At 44.4% G+C, this 25,672-nt stretch overlaps 1 protein-coding gene across 4 annotated transcripts in view; it reads right to left on the bottom strand.

Moving 5' to 3' along the window:
* Positions 1-25,672, bottom strand: part of limk1a (LIM domain kinase 1a) — a 32,746-nt gene that overhangs the window by 3,883 nt on the left and 3,191 nt on the right. Inside the window, exons 1-11 of one of the 4 annotated variants that reach the window (XM_056473631.1) lie at positions 19,307-19,388; positions 13,738-13,876; positions 5,204-5,313; positions 3,709-3,906; positions 3,150-3,255; positions 2,758-2,936; positions 2,485-2,671; positions 1,592-1,678; positions 1,358-1,489; positions 1,128-1,187; positions 351-416 (exon numbers count right to left, since the gene is read on the bottom strand). In XM_056473631.1, the coding sequence (XP_056329606.1) occupies positions 351-416; positions 1,128-1,187; positions 1,358-1,489; positions 1,592-1,678; positions 2,485-2,671; positions 2,758-2,936; positions 3,150-3,255; positions 3,709-3,906; positions 5,204-5,313; positions 13,738-13,876; positions 19,307-19,332 (1,290 nt within the window). In that variant the 5' untranslated portion in view covers positions 19,333-19,388. Of the gene's footprint in view, positions 1-350; positions 417-1,127; positions 1,188-1,357; positions 1,490-1,591; positions 1,679-2,484; positions 2,672-2,757; positions 2,937-3,149; positions 3,256-3,708; positions 3,907-5,203; positions 5,314-8,819; positions 9,065-13,737; positions 13,877-17,352; positions 17,542-19,306; positions 19,389-25,672 lie in introns of those variants that run through there. The other 3 variants (XM_056473630.1, XM_056473629.1, XM_056473632.1) reach the window with 3 other exon arrangements.

Raw genomic sequence — 25,672 nt, 5'->3', positions numbered from 1 at the left:
GTGTGTGTGTGTGTGTGTGTGTGTGTGTGTGTGTGTGTGTGTGATACAGTACGACAAAATAAAACACACACATAGAAACAAAAGCAAAAGAAAAAAACAACAGAAGAGCAAAACATAAAAAACAAACAAACAAACAAACAAACAAATGCTAAAGCAAAGTAAAACAAACATAACAGCAGAACAAAACAAGCTAAACAACAGAAGCTTCACACAGCAGAGAACACCACAATACACACCAGCAAATATAAAGAACAGGAAAAACAAAACAACACAAAACACTGCAGATCACAACAAACAAACAAACAACATGAAGACAGACAGCAGCGGCAGCAGGAGGAGATGCCGCTCACCTCTCTGACCAGACAGTTGTGTGAGTTCAGGTCTCGATGGATGATGTTCATGGAGTGCAGATACGCCTGTGTCACACACACACACACAAACACACACACACACACACACACACACACACACACACACACACACACACACACACACACACACACACACACACACACAGAGAGTTAGTGTCTGCTGTGTGAACGCTGCCATCTGCAGGCTCACACAGGTGTAACAGGAGAGAGATCTGATTCACACACACACACACACACACACACACACACACACATTTGTAAAATACATATCTGATGTCTGAATATGAAAGATGTTATTGAGTGAATAATCAGAGCCGTGTGCCTTCACTAGTGTGCTCAGCTGTAGTGCACTACACGAGGATTATTCAAGATCCTCATTTTACTTCATGTTTTACTAAATAAACCAGAAATAAGGTCAGAAGATCTTTTTAGCAGCTTTATATCACACTCCAGAACACTGCGAGGTGGCTGATCAACCAGAGTCCAGCTAGAAGGTTCCCTCAAGGTTAGCTGAAGGTTATTTTGTAATCAGAATGCTGCAGAGCTCATAACAGAGCAGCCCTGAGCTCTCCTGGACCCTCAGCTGCTCTAGTTTATCATTTCATCTTCATGTAAATACACGCACATCTCCTCTCACAACTGCTTATTGATCAGGAGTGACTGACTGACGCTCAACTCAGATTTTACATGTGTGTGTGTGTGTGTGTGTGTGTGTGTGTGTGTGTGTTGTTTGTCCACCAGAGGGCACACACTCACCATCCCAGAGGCGATGTCCTTAGCAAAGCTCACTCTCTGCCTCCACGGGTAATTACTGTCCTGCACACACACACACACACACACACACACACACACACACACATATGGTCAACTACATATGCCGACACACACATGCACACGCGCACACGCACACTCACACGAACGCACGCACGCACGCACGCACGCACACACACACACACACATGCACACACACACACACACACACACACCATGTTCTTGATGATGTCTCTCAGTGTTCCTCCTTTGATGTACTCCGCGATGAAGTTCAGCCTTTTGTCTTTGTAGAGGACGCCGATGAACTTCAGCACATTAGGATGATCCAGGCAGCGCATCACCTTCACCTGCGTACACACACACACAATAAACACACGTTAGTCACACACATTCGCAGCTCTACTACAGCGAAGTGCTGGATTCTGCGTGTGTGTGTGTGTGTGTGTCACCTCTTTAAGGAAAGTCCTCTGTGTCTCCTCATCAAAGCGGATGAGCTCCTTCATCACCATCACCTCACCAGTCTCTCTGTGGGTCACCTGAAGAATACACACACACACACACACACACACACACACACACACACACACACACACACTGATTATTGCTCACAGACTCTCCTGATCAACACACAATGTTTGTATTTGTATAATCTAGTCACACACTTCCTCCTTATGACAGAAATGGAGTGAGGCTGAGCGTGTGCGGGAGGTTAAACAGTAGCGTCTACAGGCAGTCGGGTTCACCTCCCCACAGCTCAGGCTCCAGAACTCATCGGGCTGCTGTACGCTGGATTATACTCCTCAGCTCAGCCGCATGTACAGAGCGTACAGAGAGCAGGAGAGCGGACTGAGAGTGAGTGGTTCGTGTTCTCAGACTCCATTATTGGCATGGCATGGCATTGGCTTTGGGTCATGACTGAAAGAGAACTTGGATACAAGCAGCTGAAATGAGCTTCCTTCACAGGGTGGCAGGGCGCACCCTCAGGGATATGGTGAGGAGCTCTGTCACCCAGGGAGGAGCTCGCAGTAGAGCAGCTGCTCTTTCAGAGAAGCCAGCTGATTCGCAGGCCTCTAGGACACCTGCCTGGGGAGGAGACCAAGGGTAGGACCAAGGACACACTGGAGGAACCATGTCTCTCTGTTTGCCTGGGACCTCAGAATCCCCCTGGAGAGAGGAAATCTGGGGTTCCTGCTGAGAAGAATGAGTGTCCCCACAACCCAGCCCCAGATAAGTGCCAGACAATGAATGAATGAATATAAGTGTCAAACAGACACACTCATCCATGTAGACGTGTACATGTGTGCGTGCGTGTGTGTGTGTGTGTGTGTGTGTGTGTGCTGACCTTGATGGCCTGTCCGAAGCAGCCTGTGCCCAGCACCTCTCCATGGATCAGGTCGGAGGCTCTGAATATGCGGTGTGTGCGGTTGGAGACCCCGCGCAGAGACTCAGAGCGGCCGATGTCCTTCTTCAGAGACATAGGAGATGGAGCGCTGCTGGAGCTTGGGGATTTGTCGATGCTGTAACTGCGCCTGCACACACACACACACACACACACACTGATCAGCTGACCCATCGAGCTCCAGAATAACACTCAGAGATGCAGAATGGCACTGACGTGATGATGCGGGAGCGCAGGTTGCTGATGTCCTGGCTGGGTGGCCGTGTGATGGGGCTTGGGCCTCCAGACGGCGGCGGCCCCCCATCCACATGATCCACAGACGGGCCCTGATCATGGGGATCGTGCTCTATGGTCAACTGCAGCAGACGACTGGTCTCCTGGATCAGCAGATCGATCTGACACACACACAGCAATGAAGGAAAGATCTTCCTGTGATTTTGCTTGCAGAACTTTGAGGAAAATAATGAACTAAATCCATTCTGGAGTAAGACTGTAGCGTAACATAAACGAGTAAACAGTGAGGCGCTGTGAATGTTTTCCTAATACACATTGTTTCCTGTACTAATGGAGAAGGGTCTTTGTGTGAGGAGGTAAGCAGGGTTATTCACCTCGTCCAGAGGAACGTTCTGGATCGGCGTTCCATTGATCTCCAGGATGCGATCACCAACATGAATAGAGTTCTTGACATCCGGACTGATGCAGTCTGGGTACACCCTGAACACACACACACACACACACACACAACCTCAGTAACTAGCATCATCAACTCTCAGATGTGACGTGTTAGTAACACCAGCACAATGCAGCAGGAGCATAATTAATGAACTAAATACCTCCAAGATCTCTAAACTCAGGCCCAGAATAGCAAAGTCCACTAAAGGAGGTCGAGCCTTCTCATATATGACTCCTAAACTCTAGAATAGCCTTGTTGATAATGTCTGAGGTCTGATAATGTTCTGATAATGTCTGAGGTCTGATAATGTCCTCATAATGTCTGATTTCAGGTGAGTTTAGATCATCAGGGCCTTTATTGAAATAGTTTGTGTTTCTCAGTGATGGAACTACATCAGTTAAGGGACACACGGTGAAGTGCTGAATCTTCGCTTCTGTCAGTAATCTACTATTCTGATGTAGATCCTGGAGTGTGTTAGCGGGACACACACTCACTGTGAGACTCTGACGGTGTGTTTGTGTTCAGGACTGTATCCGTTGGGACTGGAGGCCTGATCGATGGACACGGAGAATCCTCGTTTGCCGTCGGTGGATGCAGGAATGGAGACGAGTGTGACGGTGTGAGGAATCCTGGAGCAGGGCGAGTCGGGCAGGCTGACTGGAGTCACGATGCTGCGGTAATAACAGTGGCCACTGGAGGGAGACACACACACACACGTTGGTATTAATGATTTATGAGGACTCTCCATCAGATTAATGTATTTTATACTGTAAAAAACACTTATTATAAGCCCCTTTCTCAACCCTACCCCTAACCTCACCCTCACACACACCTGTAGATGATTATTAATGTCAAAGACATGGTGCAGTGTGATTTTAAACAGATTTTAATTATAAGACATTTCTGAACTGGTAAACCCCCGATGCATTTACAAAGCTGTTGTGTAGAAACCATCCTAAAAGTAAACAGCAGAATTAAATGTAATTACTGTACTAATAATCATGTCCTCTATGCTGATTTAAAGTGGTTCAGTCACTGTTTAAGGTAAATACGTCTCGTTAGAGTTGACTTCATTCTCCTGTCAGCTTTGTCTTTACCGCATGTTTGTCGTGAGAAGTGTGATACGCACATCTCTGCCCTCGCTGTCTGTTTACGCCACATTTATAAACTAGACCCCAGGTGACAGACCAACAATCAGTATATAACATTAGCACAGCTCTTCATACATCAGATAATAAACTAAAGCCTACATAGATATATCAGACATATGAGCTAGCAGGAAACACACTGGTAAACACCTGCATTTGTTCATCAGTCGATGCTAAGCTTTACTAAATGTTTGACTGCCTCATTGAATGTTTCCACAGTGTAGAGTATTCAGATGTATTGTGAGTTTATACTGTGGCTGTACATCCCTGTGGTCAGCTGCTGTATAAATACACTTGACCTTGATGACAGCATTCACAGGGCTCTTACTGACTCATTAATAAGCTGTTGTGACTCAAATACATCAAGCTGACCGCTGACATGAACATGACAGTGATGACTGATGAAAGAGACGGCTGAACTTCACTACAAATGCATCATAATAACATGATACTGAGTAAAACTGAGTTCTGCTTGTTACATACACAACTGAAACACTGATTTATTGAGCACATGAACAATCCTTTAGGTGATGAAGAGGCACATCTCTGTCTCTCGCAGAGCAGCATCACACCCACACAACACTACATATCAATGAGCCGTCGTTCTCTGGGTTAGATTCTGTTTCACTTGTAAAGAGCATGGATTGGCTGGTCGGTCTGAATAAGCTGAGGATAGTGAGATCCTAGTAAATGTGGAAAAAGTCAAGCGCTATCAATCCTGTCCGGATGCACTGTGTAGCACTGACTCGATCAAGCGTATCCTGGGATGTGATTACTGCAGATGTGCATGTTGGGATATCGATGCTGAAAGGGTGTCTTGTGCAGGCGCAGTGTGTCTCACCAGTAGAGTTTGGATCTCTCCACCAGAGCGTACGTGTCTCCGTCACCAATGAACGCTCCGCAGCTCAGACAGCTGAAGCATTCTGGGTGATACTTCTGCTCTCCAGCGACCTGCAAACACACACACACACACACACACACTGAGATCAGGCTAACATCAGACACACAGAGATCAGTGTAGATCAGTGCTTCCCCATGTTTATTAGCTTGCGAGATCCTAAACCAAACAGGTTTCCAATGCAGTTTTTAAAGCTGACCTATTATGTGACCCTTTACACAAGCTGTAAACGCGTCTCTGCGGTGTCTCGAGTGTGTGTGTTTGAGTTTGAGCTGAGAATAGCACACAGATAATGTTCTCCAGCTCTCTGAAACTGACCCGTTCAGGCTTTGATCCTAATTGTTTTCAGAGATAATGAGGCCAAATGAAGTGAGTTTCTCCTTAAAACAAGCAGGATAATCTGCCAATGGGGAAGCAGAATAATGTTAGTTTTCTTTTGGACAGATGAGTATTCTGCGTCCTCCATCGTCAGATTATTCTGCTTGTTTTAAGGAGAAACTCACTTCATTCTGCCTCTCTATCTCTGAAAACAACACGATATTTTCACTTGTCTGGAAAATGTTTCTTAGAGTTTTTAGTTATTTGGACTAGAAACAAGACAGACTCTAAGTAAGAAAAGCAGATGTTTATTTTAATCTAAGTGAGATGATATGAAATGTGATGATATGATCTTAGACCTATACTAACCAGTTTAACTCATGTGTGAATGACACTTTTAGAAGAAGGAAAATGATAATCATGTGGTGGGGTCACTGCTTCCTCATCTCAGTGTCTGCCTGACAAAAACTCAACCAAGACGGAACAGAAAGCTGACAGACCACCAACACAAACCCCGACCGCATCTCAAAATAAAACACACTGCCCCACATGATGAAACACTCAATCTACTGCAACCGTTTCCAATGGAGGCAGGACAACACACACAGCTACACACACGTCATTCTTCACCTGCTTTCCTTTCTGAAAATGACTTTTAATGTAAACTCCCTCATTTACATCTGACATTATCAGTCAACTTCACACGTTTGCAGATGTTATGATAAACACACTGGAATTTATTTAAGGAAATAACATTTGACTTATTATTGGGAAATCAGTTCTCGTTTGAGAAACAGGTCTGGAAAGTTTCTAAAAGTCTCCAGGGTGGATGAGATCAGACGTGAGATGTCTGGGGGCAATCTCAAGGAGACGGAGGTTTCACTTTCACACAGAAAACAATGCTGAAGATGACAGTCACAGCAAGCACTGGAAGAAACCCTGAGCTGGATACAGAATCTGGATCAGTCAAATAAAGGACAAGCATGCTCCTGTGTTCTATACTGTCCACAATAAACCTATCCTTTACTCAAATTATTAGAGATGAACAACTACAAAGCAAGCAGTTGATGCAAGTTGGCGCATGTAAATGTGTGTTTGGAAACAACTGAGCTGATGAGTGATTTCAACAGAGATATTTAAACAAGTGAAGAAGTGGAATTCACCAGCTTCTAGTCACACTCACTTCCTTCCTGTTCATCAAGTCTACAGCAGTTTCATTAATGAATCTGAGCCTGAGACCCGGGGTCTGAGCATACACCAGCTTTCACACTCACTAACACAACAAATAATGTGTGTTCCAGAGGACCAAATTAGTTCCAAATGACATGATATTGATTTCAGGCTCTACCTCTGATAATAACAGCTCTAATTCACAGTCCATACAGCTTTTTTATTGTCTCTTCATTTAAATACTGTCATTCTGCTTGCTTTCGCCAGAGTGACCTCATTAACATATAGCGGGGATTGTAGTGCTATAACTCTGGTATAACACATGTATAAAACCGGTATAACACTGGTATAGCACTGGAATAACACTGGTGTAGCAATGCTATAACACTGGAATAACACTGGTTTAACACTGGAATAACACTGGAATAACACTGGTTTAACACTGGTTTAACACTGGTTTAACACTAGTATAACACTGGAATAACACTGGAATAACACTGGTTTAACACTGGTTTAACACTAGTATAACACTGGAATAACACTGGAATAACACTGGTTTAACACTGGTTTAACACTAGTATAACACTGGAATAACACTGGAATAACACTGGTTTAACACTGGAATAACACTGGTTTAACACTGGAATAACACTGGAATAACACAGATATAACACTGGAATAACACTGGTGTAACATTGTAATAACACTGGAATAACACTGGTTTAACACTGGAGTAACACTGGTGTATCACTGGTTTAACACTAGTATAACACTGGAATAACTCTGGAATAACACTGGTTTAACACTGGAATAACACTGGAGTAACACTGGTTTAACACTGGAATAACACTGGTGTAACACTGGTTTAACACTAGTATAACACTGGAATAACTCTGGAATAACTCTGGAATAACACTACACTCAATCACAGCATCTGAGAGCTCAGTGTCTCGGGACTCTTGTTGTCTATGGAGGATGAGGGAGTTTTCAGATTTACTCTATAATATCTTGATCTGTGTCTGAAGATGAAGAGCATTAGTGCTGCTGTAGACTGACCTGTACAGTGCTGCTGGCAGCTCTATTAGCATCTATTAGCTCTATTATTTATCTCCCGCTAACTCATTTTACAGAAAAAACTGAGTTGACCGATTTTTCTAGAAGAAAGCTAAATGAAGACATGCGAGTATGGATGAGTACTGTCCCACATTTCCATGTCAGCGTGTATGTGTGTATGTGTGTATGTGTGTGTGTGTGTGTGTGTGTGTGTGTGTGTGTGTGTGTGTGTGTGTGCTGTTAGTGCAGCATCAGCAGCTGTAGACAGAGATACGCTCAGACATCAGTGACACACAAACTCTACACATGACCCACTTAACCAGTCGAGGATGCCATCCAGCAAATGCCCCATGCCAAACCACGCCAGAAGATGCAGAATCAATCTCACAGAAAGCAGGCACTTGCTAATGATAGTGACCACACTGCACAAAACACGGAGTTTCTGTCTGTTCTAATCCAAATATCTAAAACTACTTAAATCAAAGGTGTTTTCTAGACAAGTGTAAATATAGTCTTGTTTTTAAAATAATAAGTCCAAATGAAGAGAGTTTCACCTTAAAACAAGCAGAATAATCTGACAAAAATCATCTTACTTCAAAGCAAAAATCTGGTTATTCTGCTGGCCCGTTTGGCAGATTATTCTGCTGGATTTAAGGTTAAACTCACTCAATTTGACTCATTATTTCTGAAAACCAGACTGAAAAGGCTTCTTGATTTAAGAATCTTTAGACGCAGTGATCCAGTGGTCCAGTTAGATCAAATCACACAGACAGCAGAATAATCAGGTCATGCTGTCTGGGATCATCTGAATTCAAGCTTCAGAAATCCCTGAACTTTACAGAGCGATGCTGAGCTGCATCTAAGCGCATGCTTTAAAATGACTATGAAATGCTAATATCAACATCCACCAGCATCAGTGTCAGGCTGAGCAGCGAAGGTAAAGATGGATGAACTGTACTCCATCTTTAAGACATGTGCTGCTGTCAGAAGAAATGACACGGCAGCGTTCTCAGCTTACCTTCTTTTCCCTCTTCCAGAGTTTCAGACAGCAGAAGCCCCAGTGAAACACATCCCCGATCATGACCACCAGCTACAGCGTGCGGATCATTCTAGCGAACGCAGAATAAAAACACAACACCGCGAGTGGAGACTCGACCCACACACACACACGCCCAGCACTGAGCTCATCCCAGAAACCCTGTGTCACGCCCTCCGTCTCCCGCCGAGTGGGTGACTTCATCACTTCCTGCAGAGCACATGCGTTTCTGTACGCGCATACACACACACACACCTCCCCCACTCAGCCCAGCCTTCTGCTGACACACACACACACACACACCGTCTCTCAGAGGATCTTCAGCTCTGCAACCGCAGCCAAGAGACTCAAAGGAGACTTTATCAGCGGCGTGTTTACAAATCAATACAGCGGATGTCCTGGGGAGACGCTAAACTCTGCACCCCCAAAATCAGATGTGGACCAGATGCTGTCATCAGAAACGCTCAGTGTCAGTGAGCTCTTCATATTTTTAATATACACTTCAGCCAGTCAGTGTGTGGACTGGAGGACAGGAGAAAAGGGTTTCATGACAGAGAGAACAGCCCTGAACACATGCTCCTGAAGCGCCCTCTGCTGGCTCTCTGTGGGCACAGGGGGTTACGGGCCGGCCCACACCAAATCTGAACAAGCCCAGTCCGGGATAGACTGGGTGTGGCCATTACCTTTAGTCAACACAAAGAGACTTAACATGACAAGGGATCACTCGATTGATTGTACAGAGACAGTCCTCATCCAGTGCTGATAGCACAGGCTTCTTTAGTTTAGAATAATACAGGCTACTGCAGGGGGGATTTTGGGGTTCTGTGGAAGACGTGATTGAGGCCAGTTCAGTGCGGTCATGGCAAATACGTCACGCATTCCACACCATTGCCTGATGAGACTTTGTATGTAATGTACTCATGATAATACTCCCAGCATTAGGGCCAGCGTGGGCATGGTAAGGGCTTCCTGGGGCGAAATGAAGGCTGCTCATGCAGGGACCAATACTCTGCTAATGAACAAACTCTCAAGAGCCCTGTTTTCATAGCCCACTGGGGCCCTTAAACTAGCCCTAAGTGGCTGGATAGAGGACCAGCACAGACCTGTTTTCAGGGAGTGTAGTTCTGATAAGCCGACACTCATTCTGCAGAATACCTCAATAACACTGACTCACAGAACTTCCCATCACTGGATCTGTGATAAGAGGAACTAGCAGTGAAGCTAGCATGAGGGTCTGAAGAGGAGTCATCAGGAGTCAGGAGTAAATCCAGTCAGAGCAGATCTGTGTCACTGAGCTCACAGAAAGACACAGATGATCCAGGAGTGAAGATGGGAGAGTGTCTACTTCTGTGTCTCAGCAGCAGGACAAAGAATATTAATAATAATAAACCAGGGACACGCCCGACTCTCTTTAAAAAAAACCCAGAGATTTTTAATCAGCACAGAGAGTTAGGGCATTGATGTAATGTCTCATCTAAAGGACGGTGCTCACAGACAATATTTAATCTCCATCACTATACTGGAGCACTAGGAGACATCACTATACTGGAGCACTAGGAGACATCACTATACTGGAGCACTAGGAGACATCACTATACTGGTGCATTAGGAGACATCACTATACTGGAGCACTAGGAGACATCACTATACTGGAGCACTAGGAGACATCACTATACTGGTGCATTAGGACACATCACTATACTGGAGCACTAGGAGACATCACTATACTGGTCTCCTATCCAGATAGTGACTATACTCTGCTTCAGTGTGTGCCCTAGTGAGGATTCTCCCATGAGTGCCCCTGACAGCAGATCTGCTGATGTGGGACGCATCTCAGTGTCATGACTGAGGCTGATTTCATTACTCAAGGCTGAAGAGGCTGGAGCAGGTGAGGGGGTCTGCTGTAGAAGGCCTGCTCTTAACGCAGATGAAACCTCATAAGTGAATGATCTGAAAGGCTCATCATGGGATGAAACTCCATTACGGGTCACTCAGCTATACCACAAAAAACTCTAAGAGAGACTCACTCAGCTAATGAATCTCGCAGCGGGTTTCTCTCTGTCCGACGCTAGGAACAACTCAATGGTCTACAATACACAAGTACTGCTTACATTTCAGTACTTAAAAGATCATCCATAAAATGCTGCTATTAATATTCACACTGCTCACTGTCCACACTTGTTTGAGTGTCTTTTATCTGTCGAACAGAAAGGATGATCATCTGAAGAACGTTGGAAACCATCAGAAGCTGACCTCCTCACTATTTTTTTTCCTACTATGTTTGTCAGTGGCTGGCCGTTTCCATCACTCCTCATAATGTTGTCTCTTGTGTTCAACAGGAGAAAGAAATTCACAGTGTCTGGAACAAGTGCAGGGTGAGTAAATGTCCACTTTTGGCTATATATTTTAACCAGACAATCTCAAAATGACTTGGAAAAATTGAGCTGAGCTGGTTGCAATGAATTCTTTCACCATTAAAAAAGAGATAAAGACAGAAATGGCATACCCAAACTGAAGTAGACGCTCTTCATGAAGACTTTGCACAACTCTGGATGAGGCAAAGCGCTGGAGGACATTGGGATCATAATCTTGCAGGAACTGGACCACAAACAACCCTCTACTGAATACCATTCCACATTCATTTGATGCAATTCAGACATAAAACATTTCCACTGGCAGAACAACACGCTTTCACAGCCTCAATTCTGCCTCCGTCACATGAAGAAAAGGTCTTTATTGTCTGAAGATGACTTCAGGACTTTAGACTCTGGTGAGGATTGAAGACTCTGCAGAAGAAAGAGCAGAATGGCGTCTGTGCCGGCTGTTCTGCTGAGCGGAGTCTTCATCAGCAGATGCTCCTCAGCCCAGCACTAATGAAGATGTGTGTCCATCAGTGGGATGAGGAAAAGCATCAGTAATCCACTTATCCCGCAGACGCAGGGTTTCATTACAGGACTGACTGCCTCAGGCTGTAAATCACAGTGTGGAGAAGCCAGAGGCAGAAGCAGCTCTGCAGACCACACGCGTCACACTAAACCCTGAGCAGAGTCCAGCTGTGGAGAGCACATTCACTCAGAGGAACTGATCAACACCAAACTGTAGCTGGAGAAATATAGGAGAAATTTATAGGAAATTTATAGCAGAAATGATGAAAGTAATGCATTACAATATTGAGTTACTCCCCATAAAAGTACTTAGTTACTCTTTATGTTGAGTAATGCACTACGATACTCTGGAGTTACTTTTGCGTTACTTTATCTGACCTGGCCGAGGCTCGATCTCCTTCAGATCTTGCAGGGTTTTTCTTATTCTTCTTAAATAGAGGAGCTCTACACTCTCAGAAATAAAGGTACAGGAGCTGTCACTGGGGCAGTACCCTTTCAAAACATACGTATTTGTACCCAAACAGTCCACAGTGGTACCTAAGAGGTGCATAACAGTTTCTAAATCTACCTAAACAGTACCTTTGAGGTACCATTATGGACCCTTCAGGTACAAATATGTCCCTTTTGGAAAGATACTGCCCCAGTGACAGCTCCTGTACCTTTATTTCTGAGAGTGTACAGTTAACTACACACTGTATAACCTTCATTAAAGCAGTGTGTTCCCCCATGGCACAAGCAGTTGGGATGTTTCTGTGGGCGTTCTCGACTATGTCTCTAGGTTATGAATTTTGGTTTCTTTTCAGTTATTCACCCAGTCCCCGTCCCACTGACAGCAAACACACAGACAGAACGCAGACGTGTGTGTGAAGTGTTCATCATCCAGTTTGCTGCACCTGCACTTTAAGAGTGCTTTTCACTAGTGATATGTGTGTGTGTGTGTGTATGTGTGTGTGTGTGTGTGTGCGCGTGTGTGTGTGTGTGTGTGTGTGTGTGTGTGTGTGTGTGTGTGTGTGTGTGTGTGTACACTTGGGTTAAATGCAGAGACCAAACTCTAAGTATGGGTCACCACACTCGGCCTTTCCTTCCTTTCTTCACATTCTGATGATTATAATTGAAGAATACTAAAACTAAAAGTTGTGCTTCACTGTAACTCAACTAATCATCAAGTGTACAAATGATATTAGTTATTGATCAGGTGCAATGTTCAGTTTATTTCTGAGCAGAGCTTAAGCAGAACACTGACAGTGTTTAGCTAGTCTAGCAGAGGTATAGACGAACAGCACACTGGACTGAGACGAACAGCGTCAGTGAAGGAGCTGTGAGCAGGTGAAGGTTCAGTCTGAGGGGTTTCTGGAGATCTGATGTGAGATCTGTAGCGCCCCCCTCAGGAGGAAGAGCTGATCTGATCAGATCATATCGCTCATGCCAAGATTATCAATCAAGAAACACTGAGCTGCTAAAATACAGCATTGAACAGATAACAACACACATTAACACACACACACACACGCGCACACACGCGCACACACACACACACACACACAGAGTATTGTAATGTGTATTAATTGAGAATGCATTGTAATCATTGGTCAGTGTTCGCTCTGGGTCTGCTGGGGTCTGAGAGCTGCAGGTCGGGGTATTATCAGTCATGTGTGTGTGTGTGTGTGTGTGTGTGTGTGTGTGTGTAATTGAGGCAGAATGAATGAATCCAGCAGGTCATGAATGATTGAAATACTTCAGTCCAATAATCAGATCCTGCAGAATCAGCAGCGCTGCATTCACACAACACACTTTCCCTTCATTAAGAGTGTGTGCGTGTGTGTGTGTGTGTGTGTGTGTGCGTGTGTGTGTGTGTGTGTGTCTGTGAATTATAGATCCAGCTCTTTCATGGACACGCTGGCGAGCTGCGGATGTGAGGATGTGTGAATGGAGCAGTGTAACTGGAGATCATACACGCACACACACGCACACACACACACACACGCACGCACGCACGCACGCACGCACACACTCACCATGATGAGGCCGGTGCTGATTGGTTCAGAGCAGCCATGGCACAGCTCCCCGAATTTAGCCCAGTAGTCCTTCTTACAGAAGAGCCGTCCGTCCTTCTCATAGTACCAGTGCGAGAGAGACGATCCACACTCACAGCACCTGCAGGACACACACACACACACACACACACACACTGATGATGAGCTCAAGCCTAACAGAACACACTCTCATCCAACACTCCTTCAGTCCTGCTCATCTCCTGCTGAGGGACTTTACTCTGATCCTCAGTTTCTATACGCTGCTGGTTTCAGCCCAGGCTTATTCTGAAAGCGTACCCCTGTCTACATTCCTGGAGAGCACCAAATATTTCCCAGGAGCTATAGTTTATTTAGCAGTTTTTGTTTTCGCGAATCCACTAGAGGGCGTTGTGTACACTTATTCTGATCTCAAATTTCTCTTGTGAGTGTCATTCACGCCTGCTGTTCTCACGTAAACCCACCAGAGGCCGCTGTTTACTGACTCACTGACTGACTAATCGACTGACCCACCCTCCTCCTTCCCTAAACCCAACCAACACATTTCAAAAGCAATCCAGAAAAAGAAAAGCCCTCGTCTGCTTTTCTCCACATTTTCAGGTTTTACCTCATTCTCACCCTGTTATTTACTTGTTTCTTTTATTTTCTTGGATTCTGTTTTTGTCTTTTCTGCTTTCTGGAACCGTTCTTCACCGGACTCGAACACCGTCATCGTGGTCAACTCCTCTCTACGTCTCAAGTCCACCGACGTACATGACGAGCTAACGGGACAAACCGGTTACAGCGGGAAAGCCGTCCACACGAAGATAAGCGGTCAGCTGGTCATCTCCCAGCCTGACCAGCTAAAACCAGCTTGTCCAACTGGATTTAGCTGGGGATTTTCCAGCCTGACCAGCTGACCAGCCTGGAAATGGCCAAAACCCCTCTAAAACCAGGCTGGTCAACCAGCTAAAACCAGCAACCAGCCTAGGCTGCATTAAGCTGGATTTCTCAGCAGGGGAGTGAGTTTGAAGAGCATTGTACATCACATTAACTGAACACAGCAGCAGTAGAACATATATATTTATACATATACAGTTCAAACATGATCATTACAGCTGTGTATTAGTGATTAGTAAAGTGATGATAACCCTGACCGTGTGTTTGGCATTGCAGGTCATGATTCTGCATTTCTGATTGTCGATGTCGTGTCTGGTGCGGACAGAACAATAGCTTGTCTTTGGAATCTTGTTGTGTGGCATGTTGTTAGGACAGGTTACACCTCAACACTTCACTAATGGACAGCTCTTAAACTCTTAAAGCAGCACCTACAAGACACTTTCACACATTCATGACCTCTGAACCTTGGAGGAAGAGAGAGAGCCCTGAGCCCTGAGCAGGGGTTTTCACATCACTGAGGCCGGCTGGTGTTGTGTGTTCAGCCGTGGGTCCGATCAATACACAGCAGCAGACTGAGGTTCATCAGTGCAGACTCCATTAGTCTGATGAAAAGCGTCCGGTGTGGGGCATTCTGGGTAATCGGGATCCCCAGGGCTCTGAGGAGGAAAGCGGAGCCGCAGTGGACGCTATTAATGATTATCTCAGTCAGTGTCTTCAGTCTTTAGTGACCCCTGACCCCATCACAGTCAGCTCAATGTGAAGAGCAGATTCACACCGACGTCTCTGACCTGAGCTAAAGGAAAGTCTTCGAGGAAAGTCTGTTCACTTGGCGGCCATATTGGCAATCCAATCTAAACCATATATACAACCCCATGAACAGGGGACTGAGAGATCTGGAAACTGCCTGATGAACGTGAGTGACATGTTTAAAACCAGCAACACTATCTGAACTGAGCTGCCCCATCACTGCAGTTCCCTGAGCTCTACATTTAACCCTGTGTGCTGCTGGGTCGTTTTCATCCACTCTGGGCTGATTTTGACTCTTCTTGGCCACAGATTTCTCTGAGTTTCAGAAAGTGGATGATTTCTGCTGACAGACTGTCTTGTTTTGAAAGGTGTGTGCAGGGAAACACACAGGTAATGCCACTGTTTAAGGCAGCTCGTTCAGAATATGCAGCTCAGCCTAAATATCAGCACACTTCCCTGAGAGTGACGGAGAGTTTAATACCTCCGCCATCAAACAGCTATCATTAATGTGTACATACTGTACAGAAACACAGGCAAGTTAAAAAAGACTACAGCACACATTACAATCTAAAGTTGGCGGTTCATTCCGCTGTGGCGACCCCTGATTAATAAAGGGACTAAGCTGAAAAGAAAATGAATGAATGAATGAAAACTTGCATCAAAGCTCTGCAGTGTTTGGGTGTTCTGTTTGTCTGAGGTAATTAGTCTAGCGAAATGTGTGTATTGCTGAAGCTGATTGGTCAATTCTTGTCATGTGACTCGCGATGCACTCACAGGATTCATTCAACTGGGTGCGTCTGGAAGGCGCGAGTGTGTCTTGTGTGTGTAAGGTGAGCACCTCCATTGGAAACAACGAACTTGTGCGAACTCTAGAAAAGAGGCAATACGCGAACGGCTCCTACAGGCCTCCGTCATCTGCGATGTCCAGCAGCTGATCTTCTTGCACAGACATGCTGGATTCACAGCATTCACACATTCACATGCTGGAGTTGTTGACTGATGGGTTGTGGATGCGTTCCTTGGCAGTTCCTGGGTCCTTCACTGGCCCTTTTCCCCTGAGCAAGGACACTCTCCACAGACGTCTGTTTCTTTCGTTTTGCTGCGTGTGGGTTTAATTTGTGCGCTCGTGTGACTGAGATGTAAGCGAGAGAACACACTCATCTCTCAAAATAAAAGACTGTTCAGACTCAGATAATAAATAAAACAGAATTAATGAATGATTTCTTGTGCGGCCCGGTCTCTATTGATCCTCAGACTGGTACCTGTCCGCAGCCTGGTGGTTGAGGAGTACTGAGAGACGTTGCTTCAGGTACGTTTGGTTGCACACTTCACTGATAAATCCACTAGAGGGCGCTGTGTTCATGTTTGAGAGTCTGACATGTGTGAGTTAGCCATGTTTTACTGTGTTTACTGTGACGTCCAGGAGAAGGCAGCGTTTGGCACTCAGATCAGCTGGTGAACATCACCCTAAACCCTTCCCTAAACCCACCCCATGATGTTTCCAAAAGCAGACGCAAACTAAAGACTGAATTAATGAACACTACACAGACAATAACACACGACGGAGTTACTGCAGCAGTAAAATGAAAATAAAGGAGCAGATGAAGAGGTGAAGGAGGAATACAGCGCAGTGTTCCTCAGCGGAGCTCAGGGGGAAACCACAGAGGAGGAGGAGACTGCAGAACACACTGTTTCTTCATCACACACACACACACACACACACACACACACACACACACACACACACACACACACACACACACACACACACACACTCTGCTGGAGTAAGAGGAAGTGAAACTATGTGAAACTCCACACCCCTGTAAACTGATGATCAGATCTGCAGCAGAGCACTCTCCCAGCTCTGGCTGACCTGTGCGTGTGTGTGTGTGTGCGTGTGTGTGTGTGTGTGTGTGTGTGTGTGTGTGTGTGTGCGTGTGTGTGTGTGTGTGTGTGTGTGTGTGTCAGACTCACGCTCTGCCCGTGGTGCGCCGGTAGCGCTGGTTCCTGCAGGAGATCATGTGTCCTCGCAGTGCTCGAACCCTCAGCGCAGCTTCAGGAGACTCGCTCATGTCTGAACACTGAAGTGTGTGTGTGTGAGTGTGTGTGAGCACTTCCTGACAGCCACTGTGACACTGAGCCACCCCGACACACACTTCCCCCTCACGCACACTGAAAACGCACGCACACAGACACACACACACACTTCCTGCCACACACACACACAGTTGTGCAGTGACGTGACGCTGCTCTGCTGTCAGTGCTGCTGCACGTGCAGGATAAGGGCTCGTTCACACAGAATGTGTGTGTTCTCTGCAGTGCGCTGCTGTACTGTTGTTTGTCCATGTAAACACACATCGAGACATATTTCAGACGCGTGTGAAGTTCAAGATCTTCAGCATTTACAGCAGCGCCGCTCATCACTGTCAGTCCCACAGCAGTGACCAATCAGAAGAACTCGGTGGCGGAGCAACCACTGCGAGTGTCTGAGTACAGGAGCTCAGTGTCTTGCCTCAATTTAATTGAGTAATGGAGTCTCCTAAAACTGGCATATTTAAGTTTATTTAACTTGCCGGTTTTGTAGACTATACTTAAATTGTTCAGTTCACCAAACTTAGTACTTAAGTAGATTATACTTAATTTGTTTTTAGTTTGGTGAACTGAACAATTTCAGTATAGGTTTGGGAGACTCCATTACTCAGTTAAATTGAGGCAATGAGTTTCCTCAATTAATTTAGTTCAGTCAACTCATTAGGGTTTTCAGTGTGTCTCATTATATACTATGAAAAAACGTTTCAATAAATTTTAAACAAAAAGTATCCATTTATTCACATTATGATGAATAATTATACCTGAAGCCATTAGTTTTCTGGTTTAAAAGGCCTTGCACTTAAAATGTAGCACATATCAGAACTGTAGTCAAGACTTCATTAGTGAAAATGACTGATTTTTTTACAGGATTAATTATGATTTTGAGCTCACTACACTTGAAATCTTAAGTTTATGCATTTTCTTGGTACATAAGTTTAATTAACTCATATTTTAAGTGATAGGACCAAAATGCTAGATTTTAAGTTTTGTTCAGTCAACTTTATTTACTTGTTTAAGTAAAGTCAACATGAGGGTTTACAGTGGAAACTGGAATGTGTTCAGTAAAAGTGTTTCCATCCTAGTTTATGTGCATCTTGTATTATTGAATATAAAGTTTCTCCAACTCAGTCATGCGCAGATGTTTTTTATGCCTATTTCCAACAGTGATGCACATCTTGGTGTTTCCATCAACTCATTTTTTATTTTTTATATCTCCAAAATACACATTAAAATAGGTGGATGGAAACGTAAAGCTAAGATGAGAAGTACCGCTTAATCTTCTCCAGTGATCGATCAGGAATGAATCGCTGGAGAACATGACAACTCTGAGCTTGTGTTGATTCTAGTCTGAATATCTCAAAACTCTGAAATCAGTCAGCATTTTCTGCACAAGAACACAGTATAGTCATGTGTGGAGAAATAATGAGGCAGAATCAAGAGAGTTTCTCTTTAAAACCAGCAGAATGATCTGCCAATGGAGGAAGAGAAACACTCCTGTGTCAAATAAAAAACAGGATTATTCTGCTTGCTCTAAGGAGAAACTCTCTTGATTCTGCCTCATTATTTCTCAACACATGACAATATGTTTTACTTGTCTGGATAGTTTCTGTTTTCTATAATGTGAACTAGAAACAAGACAAAGTCTCTCAGTAAAGCATCAGTTACAGTGTAAATCCAGTAGAGTTATAAATGCTAAATAACAGCTGTAAACAGGTTTGTGGAAGCAGCGTTACAGCAGGTTAATCTACAGCAGGAACTGACTAAAACAGGAGAATATCCTCACACTCACAATCTCAGAGCAAATGCTACAGCAGAGCATTCACATCCAGTCTCTTACCTGCCTCTGCTACAGCGGAGCGCCATCAGTGCGGACACTACAGTACAGCTGAAGAGAGTGTGTGTGTGTGTGTGTGTGAGACGCTCAGATCAGTGTGTGATAATGAGTTCCTCACACTGCTCTCAGATCAGCTGATGTGAGAAACAGAAGCGGCAGAGTCTCCATCAGGGCAATGCTATTCGTCAATAACCAGCTTCATTTTTGATTTTCGACATGCTTCTGAGACAGAGCAGAACACACACACACACACACACACACACACACACACACACACACACACACACACACACACACACACACATGTAGAGTCAGCTTTTAGATCACATATGCTGGATAAGTTGGCGGTTCATTCCGCTGTGGCGACCCCTGATTAATAAAGGGACTAAGCTGAAAATAAATGAATGAATGAATGTATAGCTTAGCTTTTCTGTCAAATCTGGGCTAAAACAGGGGTGTAAAATACATATTTTATGTAATATATTATATATATAGTGCACAGCATGCCATATTGTCTGATAACTGTAATAAATAATCCCAGAGAGCAATAGACTGTGTAAAGTCACATAACACTAAAGCATAAACATGAGATATCTGCCTAATTCAGCAGCTGGAATCAGCAGCAGAGGCCTGCTAATCAAGTAGCCACGCTAGGGCTGTGCGATTAATCGAATCGTAATGGTGAGTTGAAACGTTGCGATTATCTAATCACAAGGCTGCGATATGGAGTATATATGATTTAATTTCCCCCACCCAGAGCAAACGCGTGACCACCGTCTGTGTGTGACAGCTTTACTAGCCAATTGAGTGAGCACACTTTCATTCTGCCCAATCAGAACTGCACAACTGAACTATGCAGAACGCCCACAATAACAACACAAACAGGAAAGTGCAGACGAGTGGGGTGATGGCGTCTGCTGCATCAGAAGCATTAACAGAGGAATTAATATCACAGAAGAAGAACAGGACATCAGGAATATGGGAATATTTTAGATTCAGAGTCACACAGAATGAAAGTTGAATGTTTTAATATCTTCATGTGTATTTCGTGTGTATTCACGACTCGTGATGCAGGTATCTGTGTCGTCTGTAGTGAATGCAGTAATGTAATTTACTATACAAATATCATTTCCACAGCACAGTTCAATACAGATGCATCAGTTGCAGAATATTAAAGCAGTTTAATGATTCAAATACGACTATACGCATGACTTTATAAAGAGCTTACGACCTACTGACTACGGTTTGCTTTAAGAACATGTCAACAAATGAAGTTACAAACTAGTAGCTACTATACCTTCAGTTTAAGAAAGAACTTACGAACAGCTGCTGCAGCCCTACCCAGGAGATAACTAATGCCAGAACACACTCCTCTCTAAAGACACGCTGCCTTTAATGCAGCGACCAAAGAGGGCTTTAAAAGAGCTCATCTAAACGCAGGACAGGAGATACACACGAGAGAGGAGATGCACGTTTAACGTCATGATACTTTGTGTAGCATCTGTGATCATTATTCTGCTTAGACAATATAAGCTGCAGAAATGCTCTGATCCGCTGTATTAGTCTGCTGAGTGTTCTGTACTGTTATCATTATTATTCTTGTGTCTGTATAATAAGCTCCACTATCTCCCTAATTTGAGTTCAGCTTGTTTACAGCAAGGTAAGGTCATTTTATTTGTGCTTACTTGGAGAAAAACGAGCGTTTCATTTCTGAATATTTAAAAACACATTTGAATAAATGTATAAATTTGAATAAACTTGAATTAATTAAGTTAATATCTGTTCTGCAGTAAGAAGCTACAATACAGAATACTGAGCTGAAGCTTGAATACAAGACTACATCACAATATCTGTCAAAAACTGAAGAAAAAAAAATCACAATTACATATTTTACCCAAATCACACAGCCCTAAGCCACGCCCTTAATTATGCAGAATTTTAAAGCTTAATATAAACTAAATGGATGAGTTATAAAGACATTCACCTCCTCACAGTTGTCATGATGGGGAATATCAGCTATACACACCAACACTACTGTTTGATCCAGACTAGCAACACATTTTCTCTGCTGTAAAGTTGGTCAGTATAACATGGGAGTCTATGAGGATTTGCTCCATGTTGTAGCCGGCCCCCAGTGGCCAGTTCATGAACTGCAGTTTCAGCCATTCTGCATTAGCTTCATGAGGGAGAGCTGGGGCGGGGGGGGTTGGGTGACTGGTGTTTATCCAGGACCGTCACCACAGAGCTGAGATTCAGGAACACAAAAACAAGGCGACGGTGGAGGAGAGAAACTCCCTGACAGTAATAAGGAAAGCTGATGAGGAAGCAGGAGTGAGAGGGGAACGCCTGAGCCCTGACCACAGAGATCACGTCACTGAACACACACACACACACTACAGCATGTGTGTATGTGTGTTTAACCCATATGTGCTGTTTTCATCCACTCAGAGGATGACATATCAGATTTTTCCAGATGTGGTGCAGCTCTAATGATTATGAATTATCCTCAATAATATCATTATCATAATAAATACCTCAATATATCCTGATATCACCTTAAGTTCATATCGGCCACTGCTAGTCGTCATCTGCTGGTGTTAGCGCTCAGGATCGTGATGTTATCTTCAGTAAACACACTGCACTCCACACCGCCATACACTCACCCTGATTCTGCATCAGCTCTGGGTATTTTCTCACAGGAATGCAGTGTTTGGGTCCCGCTGAGGGTTCGGGAACAGCGATGTGCGTCTCTGCTATTTTCCCATGGAATTAAAGCCCTATTTAGGTCTTCCAAGGAAAACTGAGCTGCGTCCTCCAGGGACCCCAGCAGCACTGAATAAAGCAGAGCTGGAGTATCAGACTTCTGGATGGAGAAGCTGAGGAGTCTGCACACATTCGCTGTACTCCATCAGACACAGAGCTCGTCTCTACATCTCATAAACAGATTTTAAAGCAGAACAGAGACTATATACATGTTTTCTGGTCTTTAGATCCACTTGTGTAATCTCTAGATAGGAGATTCTAGAGCAGAGGAACAGGAAACACATTGTGTTTGCTTTATAGACATGATCAAATCTAGAATTATTATAATAAATGATGAAAGCACTGAAAGTCTTCGAGATGGATGGTGTCCTGATGATGGGTTATTAATGAAGAGCTGCATTTTACCAACAAACTGATTTGATTGTGAAAATAAATGGCTAAATACCAGTTTGTTAATAAAAGCAACAGTACAATCTAAATCTCTCTCTCTCTCTCTCTCTCTCTCTCTCTCTCTCTCTCTCTCCACAGCACAGACGCAGTTTTACATTGCTGCCAAAGCCGGAGCAGGAATCCAGAGCTTCTGGTTTTCCCGTCCGCTAAACACCACATCCCTGATCCAGCCCTCAAATACAAACACACAGCCTCATCAAACCCTTGCTTTTGTCTGGATTGTTGGTGATTGTGGAAATAAACTGGGGATCCACACTCTGCTCACATGATTTCAGCAAATAAAAGCTCAGGAGCTTTTGTTGAGTCTGAGAAACCGCGATCCCCAACAGGATTAAACACTTCACAAGCCTGAACACTACAGCAGCTCTAACACTCACTAAACCAACATGGACTTTAACCCAGGAGCAAATCCTGCTGGGTCAATAAATCTACCAATGATCATAATGAACATGAAAGATGTTGGCTATAGCATTTATTTTACACACTGTATCTCATGTGGTATATCGCAGCTTTTCTTCAGCGTCGCACAGCCTTCAGTTATTTCCTTCAAGCACTGGGCATTTGCTGATATCATCACTTCACGATCAATAGAGCAAGTGAAAGTGTTGAAAGTCAATAAATTCCCCTGAAATATTCTTACATCTCTCCTGGAAACTCCTGCTGATTTCTCAGCTGACGCAGAGACCACGATAACAGCATTAAAGAGGACCTGCTATGCACATGACGGTTAGGCTTGGTTTAAACCCAGTCGTGTGTCAGCAGTGTGTGAATCTCTCCAGCCTCTGATGGAGAACTTGAATGACTTGTGTTTGTTCTAATCAGACTTGATGCAGAAACACTTTGATTGACATTCTCTCTTTGTACTTGTCATCAGAGGGGAAAGCCCCGCCCACTCGTGCCCATCTTCATCTCATTAGCATAAACAGCAGCCCTGAGTGAGAAGCAGCCGTCTGTCCATTAGCCATTAGAGTGTTTGAGCTGCTGAAGATAATGTCACCATAGACTAAGAGGATTATAGATGTGGAGTTTTAGATGAACAGAGACAGGAGCGACATAGACTGACAGAAGACTGAACACACACACACACACACTGAAGCACACCTGACCAGCGATCACTACACACACACTGCTGTTTCACATCTGTCGCTATGCTGCTGCACAGCCGTCTGAAGCTCCGCCCTCTTTTAAATCTCATTTGCATTTAAAGCGACAGTCACCAAAACACCACAGTTAGGATCAAAGGCTGAAAGGGTCAGATTCAGAGAGCTGGAGGACATTATCTGTGTGTTATTCTCAGCTCAAACTCAAACACACACACACACACACACACACTCGAGAGGCAGCATTGACATGTTTGCAGCTTGTGTAAAGGGGTGTAACAGGTCTCCAATAACGAGAATAAGACAGCGCTCCTCATACATGGGTCTGACTCAGAATAATCAGCTTTTCCCTGTGATTAGAGCTGATTATTAGCTCAAACAATGTCTTGATCTCTCGGCGTCAGCAGCTGCACACACTCACTCACGCGGCCGATAAGCGGATCTGCAGTGTTCTGAGGAGAGATCCTGCACCGCTGGATTAACCTGATGGAAAATCACACGGGGAACACCAGCTGTGTGTGTGTGTGTGTGTGTGTGTGTGTGTGTGCGTGCGTGCGTGCATGCGTGTGTGTGTGTATGGGGAAGTGCAGCTTCTGCATTTGGTTAGGAGTGTGTGTGCAGAAGTGACAGACTCCAGCGTGACTCAATCGCTGTGTCTCTATCCGCCTGCTTACACTACATCATGTGCATACTTTTGAGTGTGTAACAGAGGAGGGAAGATTTAAGACTAACTACTTCCTCAGTAACTAACTGTTACGTTGCTTAGTTACGAGCCTGTCAATCATCTGCACACATGGTCTGCATGTCTGTCATATTAACAGCAGCAGGTTAATCTGCCATTCAGACACACAGACCATCATGATCAAACACGGCTCTCCAGTGCACTTAATAGTCATTGAAGCATCTTTACCAAAGCCTTTCCACTTAACCACTGGTCTGGTCATTCCACCATATGTGTAGTTTCTTTACATTAGTGCCAGAGTTTATAGTTCAGATGTGATGTCCAGACGCTATTACACTTCACATTTCTTCCAGGAACAGTAGAGCATCCAGGAAAGTTTAGCACTCTACGGTTTGGGACACACTAAATCTATTTTTGAACACTATTTAGGACGGAGAGTATGTGAATTGACTCCATTTCCCCAAACCGCTGCTCATATCTGTGTGCCTGATCCACTTCCCAGCTCACACCCTACAGAGAGACAGCAGAAATACAGATGTCCTCCTCATTTCCTCACACTGGAGCACTGCTGATCTTCTGTGGAGCGTCAAGAAGAGCTCCGCTAGTCAACCCTTCACCTTTGTTTACTCTATTCAAGGTCTGGTGAAATTAAAATACACCACACAAATGGGCTAATCTGTTGTTGAGTGCTGCTATAACGATAATTATTACGAGATGTGTCCCTGTAAATCACCTTAATAGAGTACGACTAAGTCAAACACAAGTCATTACACAGCTCAGTGTCCCTGTAAACACACACATATTCAGAGTCCCACTGCGTGTGTGTTTTCCTCAACCCACTGATGACGGATGAAGCGCAGTGCTGTAGAAGAGCTCTGTGTGGCTCCGTGTCTCCAGTCTGCATTACCTGCAGTGTGTCTCCCTCATTCAGAGGCTTTCCTGAGGTCAGAGACACCTACAATCCTCTCGCAGCAGACGCTTTACAGCACAGAAAACCCTGCAGGAATCTCCCATCGACAGAGAAACAGCTGACCCAACAGCTGACCCAACAGCGGCCTGCTGGGTTATTGACATTTATGCAGAAAAACACTCAAAACCAGAGGCGAAGACAGCAGCAGACACGGACACAAGCAGCTCGGTGCTAACGCTAAGAGTCCTGAAGGCGTCTTATTCACAGCACTGCCAGACAGAAGGGCTGATCAGCATTATTCTGAGGATGCACAGATTCACAACCCTCAACAATGGCCTTCATCATCCTCAATGTCCAGAGGATTTCATGTAGAGGCTTAGTGGAGTAATTCAGCAGCAGAGCAACACATCAGTGCTCTTTCCGAACACTACACTGCATTAAATGCTGCTCTTACTCAGAGTTGT

The sequence above is a fragment of the Danio aesculapii genome, chromosome 15 (assembly GCF_903798145.1).
Source record: "Danio aesculapii chromosome 15, fDanAes4.1, whole genome shotgun sequence".
NCBI lineage: Eukaryota > Metazoa > Chordata > Actinopteri > Cypriniformes > Danionidae > Danio > Danio aesculapii.
This window is presented reverse-complemented; position numbering and strand designations above follow the sequence as displayed.